The 14,074-nt window shown below is 49.6% G+C and overlaps 1 protein-coding gene across 1 annotated transcript in view; it reads right to left on the reverse strand.

Annotated features, from left to right (window-relative positions):
- Window positions 1-5,616: 5,616 nt before the first annotated feature.
- NOTCH1 (notch receptor 1) overlaps window positions 5,617-14,074 on the reverse strand; it is a 54,857-nt gene continuing 46,399 nt past the window's right edge. Inside the window, exons 19-34 of the mRNA XM_069943245.1 lie at window positions 13,759-13,960; window positions 13,526-13,679; window positions 13,250-13,434; window positions 13,017-13,149; window positions 12,612-12,869; window positions 12,421-12,533; window positions 11,622-12,190; window positions 10,841-11,257; window positions 10,607-10,755; window positions 9,868-10,087; window positions 9,555-9,645; window positions 9,232-9,397; window positions 8,848-9,146; window positions 8,402-8,549; window positions 8,216-8,313; window positions 5,617-8,134 (exon numbers count right to left, since the gene is read on the reverse strand). Of these exons, the coding sequence (XP_069799346.1) occupies window positions 6,734-8,134; window positions 8,216-8,313; window positions 8,402-8,549; window positions 8,848-9,146; window positions 9,232-9,397; window positions 9,555-9,645; window positions 9,868-10,087; window positions 10,607-10,755; window positions 10,841-11,257; window positions 11,622-12,190; window positions 12,421-12,533; window positions 12,612-12,869; window positions 13,017-13,149; window positions 13,250-13,434; window positions 13,526-13,679; window positions 13,759-13,960 (4,603 nt within the window). The 3' untranslated portion in view covers window positions 5,617-6,733. The remainder of the gene's footprint in view (window positions 8,135-8,215; window positions 8,314-8,401; window positions 8,550-8,847; window positions 9,147-9,231; window positions 9,398-9,554; window positions 9,646-9,867; window positions 10,088-10,606; window positions 10,756-10,840; window positions 11,258-11,621; window positions 12,191-12,420; window positions 12,534-12,611; window positions 12,870-13,016; window positions 13,150-13,249; window positions 13,435-13,525; window positions 13,680-13,758; window positions 13,961-14,074) is intronic.

Genomic DNA, 14,074 nt, shown 5'->3' on the forward strand with positions numbered 1-14,074 from the left:
AAGGTGCTTCGGCCTGGAACAGAGCAGTGCTGAGCCCCCGAAAGGAGTTGGGGTGCAAACTTCACCAGCCTATTAAACAGTATCTTGGCCAGAATCTTCCTGTCCGCATTGAGAAGAGCTATGGGCCTCCAATTCTCAATACGGCTCGAATCTTTACCCTTTGACAGAAGAATCAGGGCTGACCTCCTCATTGACCTCGGCAGAGTGCCCGAGGAAAGACACTCATTGAAGACCTCGGTCAAGAGGGGAACCAAGAGGTCCCTGAAGGTCTTATACCACTCAGATGTTAAGCCATCTGGACCTGGCGACTTCTTCAGGGCAAGCCCTTCAATCGCCAGTCTAACTTCCTCTTCCCTGATCTCTTCTGCCAAAACATCAAGAGAGGGGTCTACCCCTGGCTCAGGAATGGTTTCAGCCAGGAAACCCGACATCACATCCCGATCTAGATCCTTCCTCCCCAAGAGGTGTGAGTAAAAGGATCTGACGACCTCCAGGATCCCTGATCTGGACCGGTTCAGAGATCCCGTACTATCAACCAGTCCAGTCACGATCTTACTATTCACTGACATCTTACAGTTTCTGTAGGGGTCGGGCGAGCGGTACCTCCCGAAATCCCTCTCAAAAACTAAAGATGTGTGCCTATCATACTGACACCTCATGAGCAAGGCTTTCACTCTGGAGATCTCCTCTCTACTACCTCCAGTCGAGACGAGATGCTCGAGTTTCCTCCTCAGGCCCTGATACACACGATACCTATTCAGGGACCTGAGGCTCGAGAGCTGGCGGAAGAACCTCGCAACCCGCTTCTTGAATATCTCCCACCACTCTGACTTACTACTACATAGGCCCAGTAGAGGTACCTGACTCTGAAGAAAATCCTCAAAGGACTGTCTTACCTCTGCTTCTTCCAGGAGGGACGAATTCAGCCTCCAGTAGCCTCTACCCATCCGGGGGGTCTCTGAAACATTCAGGGAAAACAAAATTAGACAGTGGTCGGAGAACTCCACCTCAACCACGGACACTGCGGAAGAGGCGGCTTCCTCCTTTAAATAAAACCTGTCTAATCTAGACCTGCAGCTACCTCGATGATAGGTGAAACCCGCGTGGCCCGAGGGTGTCCGGATGTGGGCATCCTCTAGGCGAGCTTCCCTAACTATACTAATCAGGGCCATGCTATCATAAGCCAGCTTGTCTTTGGCGCCTCTCCTGTCCTGAGACCTCGTGATAGTGTTGAAGTCTCCACCAAAGATCACTTGCCGACTCGTAAAAAGAAAAGGCTTAATCCTCATAAAAAGGCTTTTACGGTCCCACTTAGTTTGTGGGGCATAGATGTTAATGAGCCTGAGCTCTTGCCCCTTCATGAGGACATCCAAGATCAGGCACCTCCCCATTTCCAACTCAATAACCCGTCTGCATTCTACAGGAGCGGTAAAAAGGACCGCCACCCCACTATACGGCTCAGCCGCAAGAGACCAGTGTGAAGGCCCATGCCTCCACTCTCGCTTGGCTTTTACTAGCAAGGCTTGATTTGTCAACCTGGTCTCCTGCAAAAACAAAATGTCGGCGTTAATACGACCGAGAAAATCAAAGGCTGCAAATCTAGCCGTATCCGACTTAATGCTGGCACAGTTAATGGATGCCAGAGTCAATGGGGTGAGTGCCGCCATCATGAATGATTGAGTTGGACAGCCTTGTCTCTTTATTTTCTACCCTTCTTTTTACCACCTTCCCCATCAGAAGAAGATCCTTTTGCCTTCTCTTTAACCCGCTTTAAAGATGCAGACATATCCATACCCAGATCCTCATCTCCTGACCCAGGGGCCACCTGGCCTCCCAAGGAAACTGCCTCAGAAGGAACAGGCTCGGCACCTCCTGGAGACCTCACCGTCTCCAAAATCAATCCCTCAGCCTCGGCTTTGCCGAGGGCCTGATACCTATTGGACAGAACGATCAGAGGGGGGTCAGTCAGGCTTTCCTTTGGCACTTGGCCCGCAACACCGGAGGACAAAGAAGAAGACGCCCTAGGCCCCTTCTGGCCTTGCCTCCTACTGTCGCACTTACGTTTTTCATTTTGCCCTTTCCCACCGTCCTCATCCAAACTTTCATATTGGGAGGAACTGGAGGAAATGGCTCTCTTTGCCTCCTCTTTACGAAGTCTCCTTATCTCTTCATCTAACTCGGTATCCCCCAGAGCCTCAGCTGTTCCCTCTAAGCTGGCATCTGGAGCAGGACCACTGACTACTCCTGGCATCAGGGAACTTCCCAGGTCCCTGCTCCTTCTGCGCTTCTCCTCTCGCCTGAGCTTAGAGGGGGTCTTGTTTTTTACCTTCTTCACGGGCACTAGTGCCCTTTCTCCTCTGCTGGTCCCCTCCCCAGGTGAGGCAACAACAAGGCTCTCCCCATCTTGGGCGGCCGCAGCATTGGAGAATGAGCGTGGACACCTGCTAAATGGGTGACCAAGGTCACCACACAGGTGACAGCGAATCCGGCCACAGGCGGCAGCCAGATGACCCTCCGCACCGCACAATGCACAAATCAGCTTAGTGCAGTTTGCACTAAAGTGGGTGGGATCACCACACCTGTGACACAGCTTCGGCTGCCCCTGATAAAAGACTTGGATCCTATCGCGTCCGAGGAAGGCAGCAGATGGAATGTGTGCGACAGTGTTGCCTGAACGACGGAGGCGAACGGAAAATGTCCAGGCTCCGGACCAAATACCATGCTCATCCAGATTTTTCTTGGGGATGTCCGTCACCTCCCCATACCTGCCTAGCCAGGTCATGATGTCATAGCAAGAAAGCGACTCGTTGCGCGTCAAAACGGTCACTTTCTTGACAGAACTCTGACGGGATACCGCCTTTACAGCGAAATCCCGCCACACAGGCTCATCCTTCACCAGCTCGTGATTAGACCAGAAGAGCTCAAGTCCCTCTGGCTTCACAAAGCTGATGTCGAATTCAGAGGTACCGTAGGGGTGGATCAGAGCAAAGATGTCATTCGCCCTGAAACTCATCTGGAAGAGAAGCTCCACCACCTTTGCTCTGGATGGGCACGCATCACTGCCTCTCCATACCAGACGGGCCACGTTCCTACGGCCAACCTCCTGCCCAGGTGTCGGAAGGGACCAGACCACTTCCCCATTATGCTCTCGGAATGCCCCAAGCCCATGTCTTTCTACATAGAAGGACAGGTCGACCTCCCGGCCCTCTACTTGGAGCGTTCTGTCTCCTCTCCTCAACGCCTCCAGGAGGCGTCGTTGCAAGTTACCTTCTCCTGGATTAAGAGATGAGGATCCCCTAGTTCCCCCAGCAGTGACGTTGGCATAGCTCCTTACTGGAGCGGCCACCACTGGGGGGGCAGCCGGACCATCCCCACTCCCCCCAGCAACCACAGAAGAAACATTAACATCAGCATTAATCATTCCCTGCCTAGCTGGGCTGGACTGGCCTACCTGTAGTCTGGCTGGCTTTATTACATTACTACTGGGTATATTAGTAGTAGCTCTGGCATTAGCAGTGGCATCCTTGGCATCCCTGGGCACATTTGACTGGGCAACCGTCTTCCCCTTAACTTGGGGAGATGCAGCATTGCCACCTGTCCGGCCCTCAGCCTCAGCCAGCACCTCTGCCTCAATCTCCTGCACCGCCTGAAGCATGGCTTCATTAATGTTATGTCCATTGGTGTGTACCTGCGGCACCAGACAGGCACCTGATTTAGTGACAGTCTCTTTACTGCTTGCTCTGTCCCCAGCAGTAAGATCATCACTGACACTTATGCCTTCTCCTGAAGCCTGGACACTCCTCCCTTTGCCTGCAGAGGAGCATCCTGCAGCTCCAGATATAGCCGAACGATCGCCCACAATTTTAATGCCCGACCGCCCGGGCAATGTGCCAGCCGCTGGCACTGGGACACTCCTCCCTTTACCTGCAGAGGAGCGCCCTGCACACGTCACCTCAGCCACCAAACTGTCCGGCCCCCCGGCCGCTCCTACACCGTTACCGACCTCACTACCCTGACCAGCGAGGCCGGCGCTCTCCGCCATCTTGGTTGTACTCTTACTGGCTTTCTGGCCCCGCTCCACAGTAGCAGAAGCGGGGACAGTCAGATTACCAGTATCTGCACCCTGAGACGACTTTCCAGCCGTCCCAGACTGCACAAAGGGAACATACACAAGGTTCACCTGCTCTGCTGGCTTCTTCCTCTTTTTTCTGCCTTTCCTCTTCTTTTTAATTAACCTCTCCTTCCCCAGGTCATCTCCAAAGCTAAAGTTCTCCATGTGCACTGGGGATTCAATTTGTTTTATCTGTGCAAGCAGAGCTCCTCCAGAGTCGTCGTTGTCGTCATCATCATCATCATCATCATCACCACCATCATCATCATCATCATCCTCTGTAGAGCCTTCTCCTGAAGATGTTGGTAAGGCAACTTGTCCTGCAGGTAGACTTAGCTGGGACTCATCCACCCCTTGTGCACTGGAAGACTTTGTAGCCAAGTCCTCCAGACTCGCTGTCACAGTGGTCTCTCCAGCTTCCAAATCCTCTTCCTCACTACTGCTCTCACCATCTGCAGAACAATCACCCCCATCATCCTCCTCCTCCTTCTTTGGGGATTTCATGCTGGCAAATCTGTCTGCATTGAGGAGCTTCTCTCTGAAGATATCACTGCCCTCCAGAATAACCATCCTCTGCAGCTCCAGGTCTTTAATCTCCTGCTGCAGAGACTTCACCTTAGCTGTAAACCCAGGTTTCTGCTTCTTTGGGGCTGAGCTGGCTCTGTGCTTAGCAAAGCTCAGGTCTTCTCTTAGACCTTTCAATCTCTTTCCCAGCTGCTCATACTCAGTAAGCTTTGCAGCTATCCTGGTGCCATAGGTGGCTGCAGACTCCCTGGGCCCCCTGAGACCCCACTGCTCCACCACCTGACTCTCCTGGGAGCCCCTCCGTGCAGCTGCACCTGCACCCCGTCTTCCGCTCACCTTGCTTGCAGGCTTTGTATCAACATCAGAAACCTTGCGGCTTCCATCCGTCGCTGGAAGGGCTGGGTCCACATTGCTGCGAACCCTACTAGATCTTCTTACCCCTCCAGCCGGAGCGCTGGCCGGTAGCTTACACTCTACACCCCCCGCCGGCCTTGACCGGGAGGTGGAGGTCAGGGGATCCATGCTGAAGACTCTCCCAGGAAGCTGCCACCTTCCTGGGGAAGCAGGTGGTAAATCAGCCTCTCTCCTCCTGGAAGTCTGGAAGTGTGGAACTCAGCAGCAAACGCAGACACACCCAGTAACCACACCCTCCAGAGCTGCACTCACTATTCTGCTGGTGAGGTCACTGTGTACATACATTACGGATCCTGAGTTATATCCTGTATTATACTCCAGAGCTGCACTCACTATTCTGCTGGTGGGGTCACTGTGTACATACATTACGGATCCTGAGTTATATCCTGTATTATACTCCAGAGCTGCACTCACTATTCTGCTGGTGGGGTCACTGTGTACATACATTACTGATCCTGAGTTACATCCTGTATTATACTGCAGAGCTGCACTCACTATTCTGCTGGTGGGGTCACTGTGTACACATATTACATTACTGATCCTGAGTTATATCCTGTATTATACTCCAGAGCTGCACTCACTATTCTGCTGGTGGGGTCACTGTGTACATATATTACATTACTGATCCTGAGTTATATCCCAGAGCTGCACTCACGCTTTCATACATCTTTTTAATAAGATTTATTATAACAAATGTTGGTGTACAAAGTCATAAAAAAACATTGCAAACTACAACTTTGCAGATAGATACAATATTTCTCACTACATTCTAGTCTTTTTTTTCCATTTAGCTTTACAAGACGATGTCTGGCGCCCCCGGTGGTCATCCACATATATGGCGGACTAGTGAGTTTCGCTCTGCTCCTAGGTTAGTGCGCTTTTTACATCTTGTCGTAAACTCTTCAGCAGTGAATGACTCTGGAGAAGTTTCCGTCCTCCTGACGTGGATCTGGTCATTAGAGTGCCCCCTTGTCCCTTCGGAGACCCCGCGGGGGTGGGGGTGTGCGTGTGACCCGACATGTGACACCCATTAGCGATAGTCGTAGACTTTTTAAACAAAATCCACAGTATAGGAATAATCTCTAAATACAAAGCTTAACGCCACAGGCTTGTACCAAATTATCACCTTCAGGGGGAGAGATGTCAGATCCATAGACACCAGCAATACTCATACCAACACAATTCAACAATTCTCTCAACAATTTAAACAAAAAAAAGTTTTTACAAAAAAATACATCGTCTAGAATAAAAAAAAGTTTACAATCTGCTCTTTTTTTGCCATTTCCAATGGGAGTCTGTTAAAACTACAATCTGCGAGAGTCTTATAGGGAAAAGTAGAGTCATGTAATACTGGAGAGGGCCAAGCGACTGACCCCCAACGTCCTCTCCCCTCCATGGCCGCAGTGTAGGGGTCTCCACACCGACCGGGTGTCCATTCCCTCCGCACATTATACCTCTATATCTTTTACACTTTAAGGCAGGAATATAAAAAAAATTTTTTTAAAAAGTTGATGTGTAAAACATAAATATAGGGGGCAGTGTTGTCCGCTTCAGGTCATCGCTAATAAATAAAAGACAATTGTTTCATGTCGTCTCTCAATATAAAATATTTTCTCTCTCAGTCTTTGCCAGTGTGTGAGGTGGGCCCAGCCTTGCTTTACGGCTCTAGTCCTTAGTAAGAGTTTACTTGAAAGCCTCAGGAATGTGGTTATGTTGGGGCTGTATATTCGTGGGGGGACTCGATATCCCCTCTGACCAGTCTGACATATTGGAATGGGGGGAGGAGCTGGACCACTGGTCCGGTGACTCCGGGGATGGGGTCAGGAATGGGTGGTCTGAAACCTGTAACTGGTGGCTTGGGGTATTGTCCATGGGCGAGGAGTAGCTGTGCTGGGAGGGTGGGGTGAGGAATTGGGTGGTGGACATAGACTGGGTCAGAGTGGTTGGCATAGAGCCCGACAGGATCTGGTTATCCTGGGACATGATGGAACGAAGGCCATTGCTTGTCAACTGCTGCATTTCTGACTGGGCCAGGTCGCTTCCACAGAAGGGTGTGCCAATATGGGCGCTGGATGCAGTCGCCGCATTGTGCTGCTGTTGCATGCTCTGTTGCTGAAGCTGCAGGTTCTGCTGCTGTATCTGCTGAATTTGCTGAGCCTGCAGGAGATGAGGCTGGTTGTTCATCCGCGTGTTGGGAATCGCCTGATACGTCATCATAGGTGATAGAGTTGTGGTTGACAAACCGCTATGTAGAGACGTCATCAGGCTGTGCTGGAGGGCGGCCGCAGTCTGCTGGTGTCCGCTCTGCTGCAGATTAGTTCTCAGAGGATTGTACTGGTTGGGGACCATCCCATTCTGCAGCCCCCATAGGTTACACTGGCCATTCATTGCCGATCCACCCACGGTAAATTGCATGGAGCCTCCATTGAGTACAGTGCTGGGGCTCGATACCGAGAGGTGAGTGAGACGGGGGGTCATGGATACCATGCGGTTACTGCCTCCAACCATTTCTTGCTTTCCAGACATATTCATGTGGTTCATACTTATGTGGGTATCGGGCATATTGCTGAGGTGGTTGAGTGGCATTGATGGAGACTGCTGGAATGGAGAGGTCATCAGGGGTGGAGAGGACACGTCAGACAAGTATCCATGAGGGGACTCCAGTGAGTCGACAGGAGAGAGGACGCCAGAGCTGTTGTTATCTAACAGCCCCCCTTTGCCATCTTGAGACTTTTTCCTTCTGGCTTTGAGGTCTTTGGAATCTTTGCACCCAGGAGCCTTGGCAGTCGGCTTTCGCGCCTTCTTCCCCTGCACAGCTGGCTTGATGTTTCCAATATAGCCATTAGGGGAGCAGATGGGGGATAAGGTGGGGGCACCCATGGGACCATTGTGCAGCTGTGGACTCCTTACAAGGTTATAGTCATCCAATAAGCGGACAATATCGTGATGCATACGCTCCTGTGCAATGTCACGTGGAAGGCGGTCCATGTGGTCCGTAATGTCTCGGTTTGCGTAGTGATCCAGGAGAACTTTGGCCGTCTCGTAGCTTCCTTCTCTTGCAGCGAGGAATAGAGGCGTTTCTTCCTGCAGGTAGAGATGAGGCGTGTGAGAACAGTCCCCGTCACTCTATCCAGAGACCACAAACATTGGTCACATCCCTCTTACCTTATTATTTTGCATGTCTTTATTGGCACCATTCTTGAGGAGAACCGTTGCGGCATCCACATTATTCACAGCGGCTGCCCAGTGTAAAGCTGATTTTCCTGAGAAGCAAGAACACAGAGATTTCAGAACAGTTCCCAGAATGCACATGGTGACACATGAGAGATGAATTGGTGTCCATGTGTTTACCAAGATCATCCACCGCGTTCACATCTGCATGGGAGTTGATCAGTTCTTCCACCATGCCCTCCACCGCAAGGCGAGCTGCCAGGATCAGCGGAGTTGTGCCATCGTACATGCGGGCATCAAGCTCTGTGGCTCTGTTACGAATAAGAATCTAAGAAAGAAGAATCATAATAAATGCAATGTTAGGAGTGATTCTTTTACACTACTGCCTGGTAACCCTAAACAATGACATGAACAGGAGGCCATAGTGCCCCATGTAAATGCAGCAGCGGACAGATGGATGAACGGCTGTTCTATTCAGACATCACAGAGAATGGGAAAACCCTTTAAATGACTGGAGGTGTCAGTCACAGAAGACTCATTCTGAAATTATCTTGGTTCTTATATCATAGACAAGATAAAGCAAAAACATCTTTATTATAGAATCTGATTGTGATAAGACTACACACCTGGAAAACACCTTGGGCATCAGCAGCGACTGCGGCATGAAGAGGGGTGCGTCCCATGTTGTCCGGTACATTGGCATCTGCACTGGACTCCAGCAGCCGTTTGGCAGCATCAGCCCTGGCGTATCGAGCAGCCAGGTGAAGGGCAGTCTCTCCTGTGCGGTCAGTTTGGTTGTGCAGATTTGCCCCTTGTCCAATAAAATCAGAGATGGTGTTAGCGGATGCGTCCTCCTCTTCCTCGCTGTTCCCGGTTTCTAGTCCTCCTCCACTGCATGCTGCAATCATTAGTGGGGTGAAGCCATCTGCAAGGAGACACAAGATGATTAGATGACATTGTCAGCCAATACTCAGGGCAGCGCTGCCATTTATACCAATAAATAAGCTTACCAGGTCCTCGCACATTGACATCCATGCAGTCGGTATCAATCTCTCCTTGGGGCGGGGTGGGAGCCATAGACGGAGCTCGGAGATCAGCTGCGTCCAGATGTTGCTGAGTCCATTGTCTGTGGTCGGTCTGATCATCAAGATCGGGAAGTATAACGTGATCATCAAACTAAGGGAGAGGACAACACAACATTCAGCATGAAAGGCGACCTCCTCAGACACACAAAGAGTGTACGGAGTTCTGTGATTATATACATGCATGAAAAAGCTGCGTGCAAAAAGATGAACAACTCAGGAAACTCAGGCAAAGTTCAGTCATCTCTTACCCGGAACCTCTTGCTTTCGGAGGTTTCTTCATCTCCCCACTCATTCTGATTGTCATCCATCAAAGATCCATCTGCAGCATTTTTTAGGGGCCTTTAACAGATGAAAAGGCAAAACATTAAAATCCAACTAAAATATTCCAATACACCTGTGGTCCTCCTGGGCATGCTGGGAGTTGTAGTTGTGCTACTAGACATGACATTGGAAGAATGAAATGACCTACAGACACATAAGCGATGTATAACTGAATGCTCACGTCAGTACAGAAGAGAGAAAATATAAGAAATGTGACGTCTGATGACATCCAGCACTTACTTCAACCCCACAGAATCCTCCCCAAGCGGCTCTCGCCTCTTCTTTTTGGTCGACTCTTTTGGATTGAACCCTTCTGGGAACCAGAGGTGGCCATGCTCCCGGCGTCTCTTCTTGTTGATGACGATGACTCCCAACACAGCGAAAATGACAAGGAGCACGCACAAGCTGATGCCCAAGATGAGATAAGGCGGTGGGTCGGGCGGTGGACTTGCCGATTCACCTGAAGATAACCAGGAGAAGCTCGGTGAGACAGACATTAAAGCTGCATTACAAAGCCCCGACACAGTGAAAATGAACCGAATTTCCTTTAAACAATAAAATAAATAAATCTTCAGCCATGAAAGGGGCGGAGGGGGGGGGGGGGGGGGGGGAGAATCATTGCAAAAAAAATAAGATTATTTTCTGTTACTCATCAGAATTGCAAATTACCCTTAAAATTCTCTCCTGCCCCAAACGGCGGTATCAGGAGACAGGTTTTTCTTTACTCCTTTAAGAAAATGGATTAATCAACTTCACATCACTGCGCTCTCATTGAGCTGTTAAGACCGAGGATTTACGTGGGATTTTCGAGATAACGGTTCTACCACCTCATGTTCACTATTGATCAATTTCTCTCCCTCGCTTTTCCCCCTTGTTAAAGAATTAATGATCCTGACGTAAATCCAGTCAAAAGTTGAAAGGTGTTTTATTTACTAAGCTTTATCCCTTATTGTACCGACTCCTAAAGTTGGGAACTTACTTCTAACAGCTTCTATCTTGTATGGGAGGTCAAGATTGCCAAGAGAAGCCAGCGCCCCGAGGAAAGCCGCCACATCGGTGGCACTGTCGAAGCACTGAGACGTGGTTTGCAAACACTGGCGGTTATCTATCTCCAGGTAAACGATTGATCTGTGTGGGAGATAGAGGGGTCATCAGCTATTGGATCAGGACAAGCTGGATCACATCTGAGCCTTGGAGAAAATGCACCACCTACCCTTTCACCTCTAGCTGGTCGAGTTCTCGCCGATATCTGGCAGGGATCAGGGAATCCTTAATACTGCTGAAGATGGCACTGGGGGCATCAGACCATTCCTTTGTGGACCTTTTAATATGATGTTTCTTCAGTTCCTCATTATTACCATAGTATGGAATGATCATATACTCCCCCTGTTCATCCTTCTTAAACACAACGTTGGTATGAAGAATCCTGCTCAGCTCACGGAGGAAGTCTACAGACATGTTCTTAAGCTTTTCCGGGGGCACCAGGACTACCAATACCAGGGTCCCATCAGCCAGCTTCTGTGGCACACTAGCGCAGTCCAGGCCGTCCCACTCACACTCTGCATTGTTGCAGCCTTGGTCACAGTGACCATCCTGGAAATGATCCTTGCAGTATTGGTCATATAGGGGACTGGAAGAGGCCAGAGAACAGAGTCAATCACAGCAGCTTAACTAGACATATGCAGGCCAAGAACAAATCTGCACCAACTCCCATCAGTTCTGAGGTTGCCCCAAAATAAAAGCAGTTACCCACTATCCACATAACTAGATGATCAGTGAGGATCCAACAACTGCAACTCAAACAATTGTTTCCATTTGTCCTCTATGGCGCTTAGGAACATGGCAGAGATTTATGTTCCTCCAGTGGTCAGACCCCCACCAATCAGATCAGTTAACCATCATCTATCCTTTGGATGTAAAATGTTTTATTTGTGCCTTCCTAGCTGTAAATACCCTTATTGCCCACCTCCCCTTTACTTCAATTTTGAACTTACTTGCACTGGTTGTCTATGTTCTGACAGTCAAAACCATCATAAAGGCATCCGGCATTGTTGCATTGGAAGTCACATTTGTCATCATTGAAATACTTCCAGCACTGCAGCGCATCGGTGCAATTCTTCCAAGGGTCATTGAAGTCAAGGGAGCAGTCGCCTCCATCCCATCCACAAGCATGAGTGTTGCAGTTAGTGTTGCAAATTTTATTTCCAGCCTGAGAAGCGCACAGGTCGATCCCGCAAACTTCTTTGACATCGGACGGCTTAACGTCCTGTCCTGGGCCACCTGTAAAGTTATAGTCCAGGATCTGACATATGAGGCCATTGAAGTTCCGGGGACAGATGCACTGGTAGAACGGCTCCTCTGTTATAAACTTGCACGTGCCGCTATTGTAACAAGGGTTGGAATTACAGGGGCTGCTGATCGGGTACTGACACAGGGGTCCAGTAAACTCATCCGGACAGACGCACTTGGGGGTCTTCAGATGAGATATACAGGTTCCGCCATTGTGACAGAGAAGGTTTCCACAAAGACGAGTGTCGTATTCACAAGTGGCGCCATCAAATCCCTATATATATATAATAATATATATATAAATTATAATAAAATATTCTGAAAGTTTATACAAATGTACAGATTGAGCAGTGACATATTCAGCACGGTAGCACATGGGGAGCACAGTTACTTTCACCTGTCCTGTCCAGGCACTGAATGTAGACGATGAATAGGTCATAGAAAAGCTTCAATCATTGTACATATTACGTGTGATACAACATTGTGCTGCTCATCTCTACTTACCGGGGGACACTTGCAGATGAAGCCTCGCTCTGTATTAGTCACAATAGAACAAGATCCACCGTTCTTGCATGGTTTTCCTTTACACCTGTCAAGCAATGACTCACAGCGCCTCCCTGGTAAAGCAAGGAAATGGATTAGCGCTCCCGTTATACACGACAGATGAAAAGGGTCATCAGCAGAGACATTCTTACCTGTAAATCCCTGCCGGCATTCGCAGCGGTAATCGTTCACAAGCTGGACGCAGTTCTGGGTTCCGCGTGTATCGCAGGGGTTTGAGAGGCATTCGTTCACATCCCCCTCACAGCGCTCCCCAACAAAACCCGGCAGACAGCTGCAGTGGTATCCACCCACGCGGTCTACGCATTTGCCGCCGTTGAAGCATTTGGGCTCTAGGTTGGGTGCCTCATACAGCGGGTTACAGTCATCGATGTTAATTTCACAGTGAACTCCTAGAAGGGGACAGCAATTAGGGAAACCTTGGATATATATGAAGCAGTTTATATGAAGTGGACGGTGCCTATGGCATCTATCCCATATTCATAGCTACAATAATCCACTATAGTCGCCCTTTTAGCTTACTGTGGCTTCTGCCTTACCTTGAGTGCCTCGTGGACAGGAGCATTTGTAGGTGTTGATCAGATCGATGCAGGTTCCTCCATTTTGGCAGGGGTGTGAATGGCATTCATTGATCTCCTCTGAACAGTTTACTCCATGGTAGCCAGCAACACACTGCACAAGATACGTATATTAAGATACAAGAAAATCATCTGATCTCAGGCCCAGGCTTACCCATCAGCCCTGACGCACAATAAGGTGCAGAGCCGCTCACCTCGCAGGAGTAGCCTCCCAGGTAGTCTGTACAGGTGGCGCCATTCTGACATGGATTGGGAGAACATTCATCCACCTGCTCCTCGCAGTAGCTTCCCGTGTATCCCGGCTGGCACATACAGTTGTGGGTGTTCCCAGTGTCACGACAAGACCCGGAGTTTCGGCAGAGATTATTGACGTCCACACCTGATGGTAGAATCGTTACAATGTCACAGGATTCTTGTCAAGGCAATCGGTATCACAAGATCATGCATACTGATCTCCGAGAGGCTCTTACCTCGCTGTAAAGCTGCTACCTCACACGAGACATTGGGGACGTCACAATACACTCCGGTCCAGCCGCTGTTACACTCACAGCGATAACGGTTGTTGGTCTGCCAGCATTTTCCACCATTTTTACATGGAGAAGAGTCACACCACCTCACCAAGTTCTGTAGAAAAACATATATAACTTAATGGGGTCGAAAGTTACAGAAATGGAATCCGTAGCTTAGATTAGAGGTCACCTACCTGGCAGTTCAGCCCGGTGTAGCCCTGGGGACAGGTGCACTTATAGGTCCCGTAGCTGTCCTGGCAGGTGCCTCCATTCAGACAAGGTTTGGAGTCACACTCATTGATGTCATGCTGACAGTAGCTCCCGGTGAACCCGGGTGGACACTGACAGGTGAAGGTGTTTATTCCATCCACGCAGGTACCACCGTTAAAGCAGGAGCTGGAAAAGAGAAGAATAAAAAGCAATGAATAGAGATGAGCGAACCGCGTTCGGGTTCGAGTCGATCTGAACCCGAATGTTCGGTATTTGATTAGCGGCGGCTGCTAAACTTGG

This window comes from Dendropsophus ebraccatus, chromosome 10 (assembly GCF_027789765.1).
Source record: "Dendropsophus ebraccatus isolate aDenEbr1 chromosome 10, aDenEbr1.pat, whole genome shotgun sequence".
NCBI classification, from domain to species: Eukaryota; Metazoa; Chordata; class Amphibia; order Anura; family Hylidae; genus Dendropsophus; species Dendropsophus ebraccatus.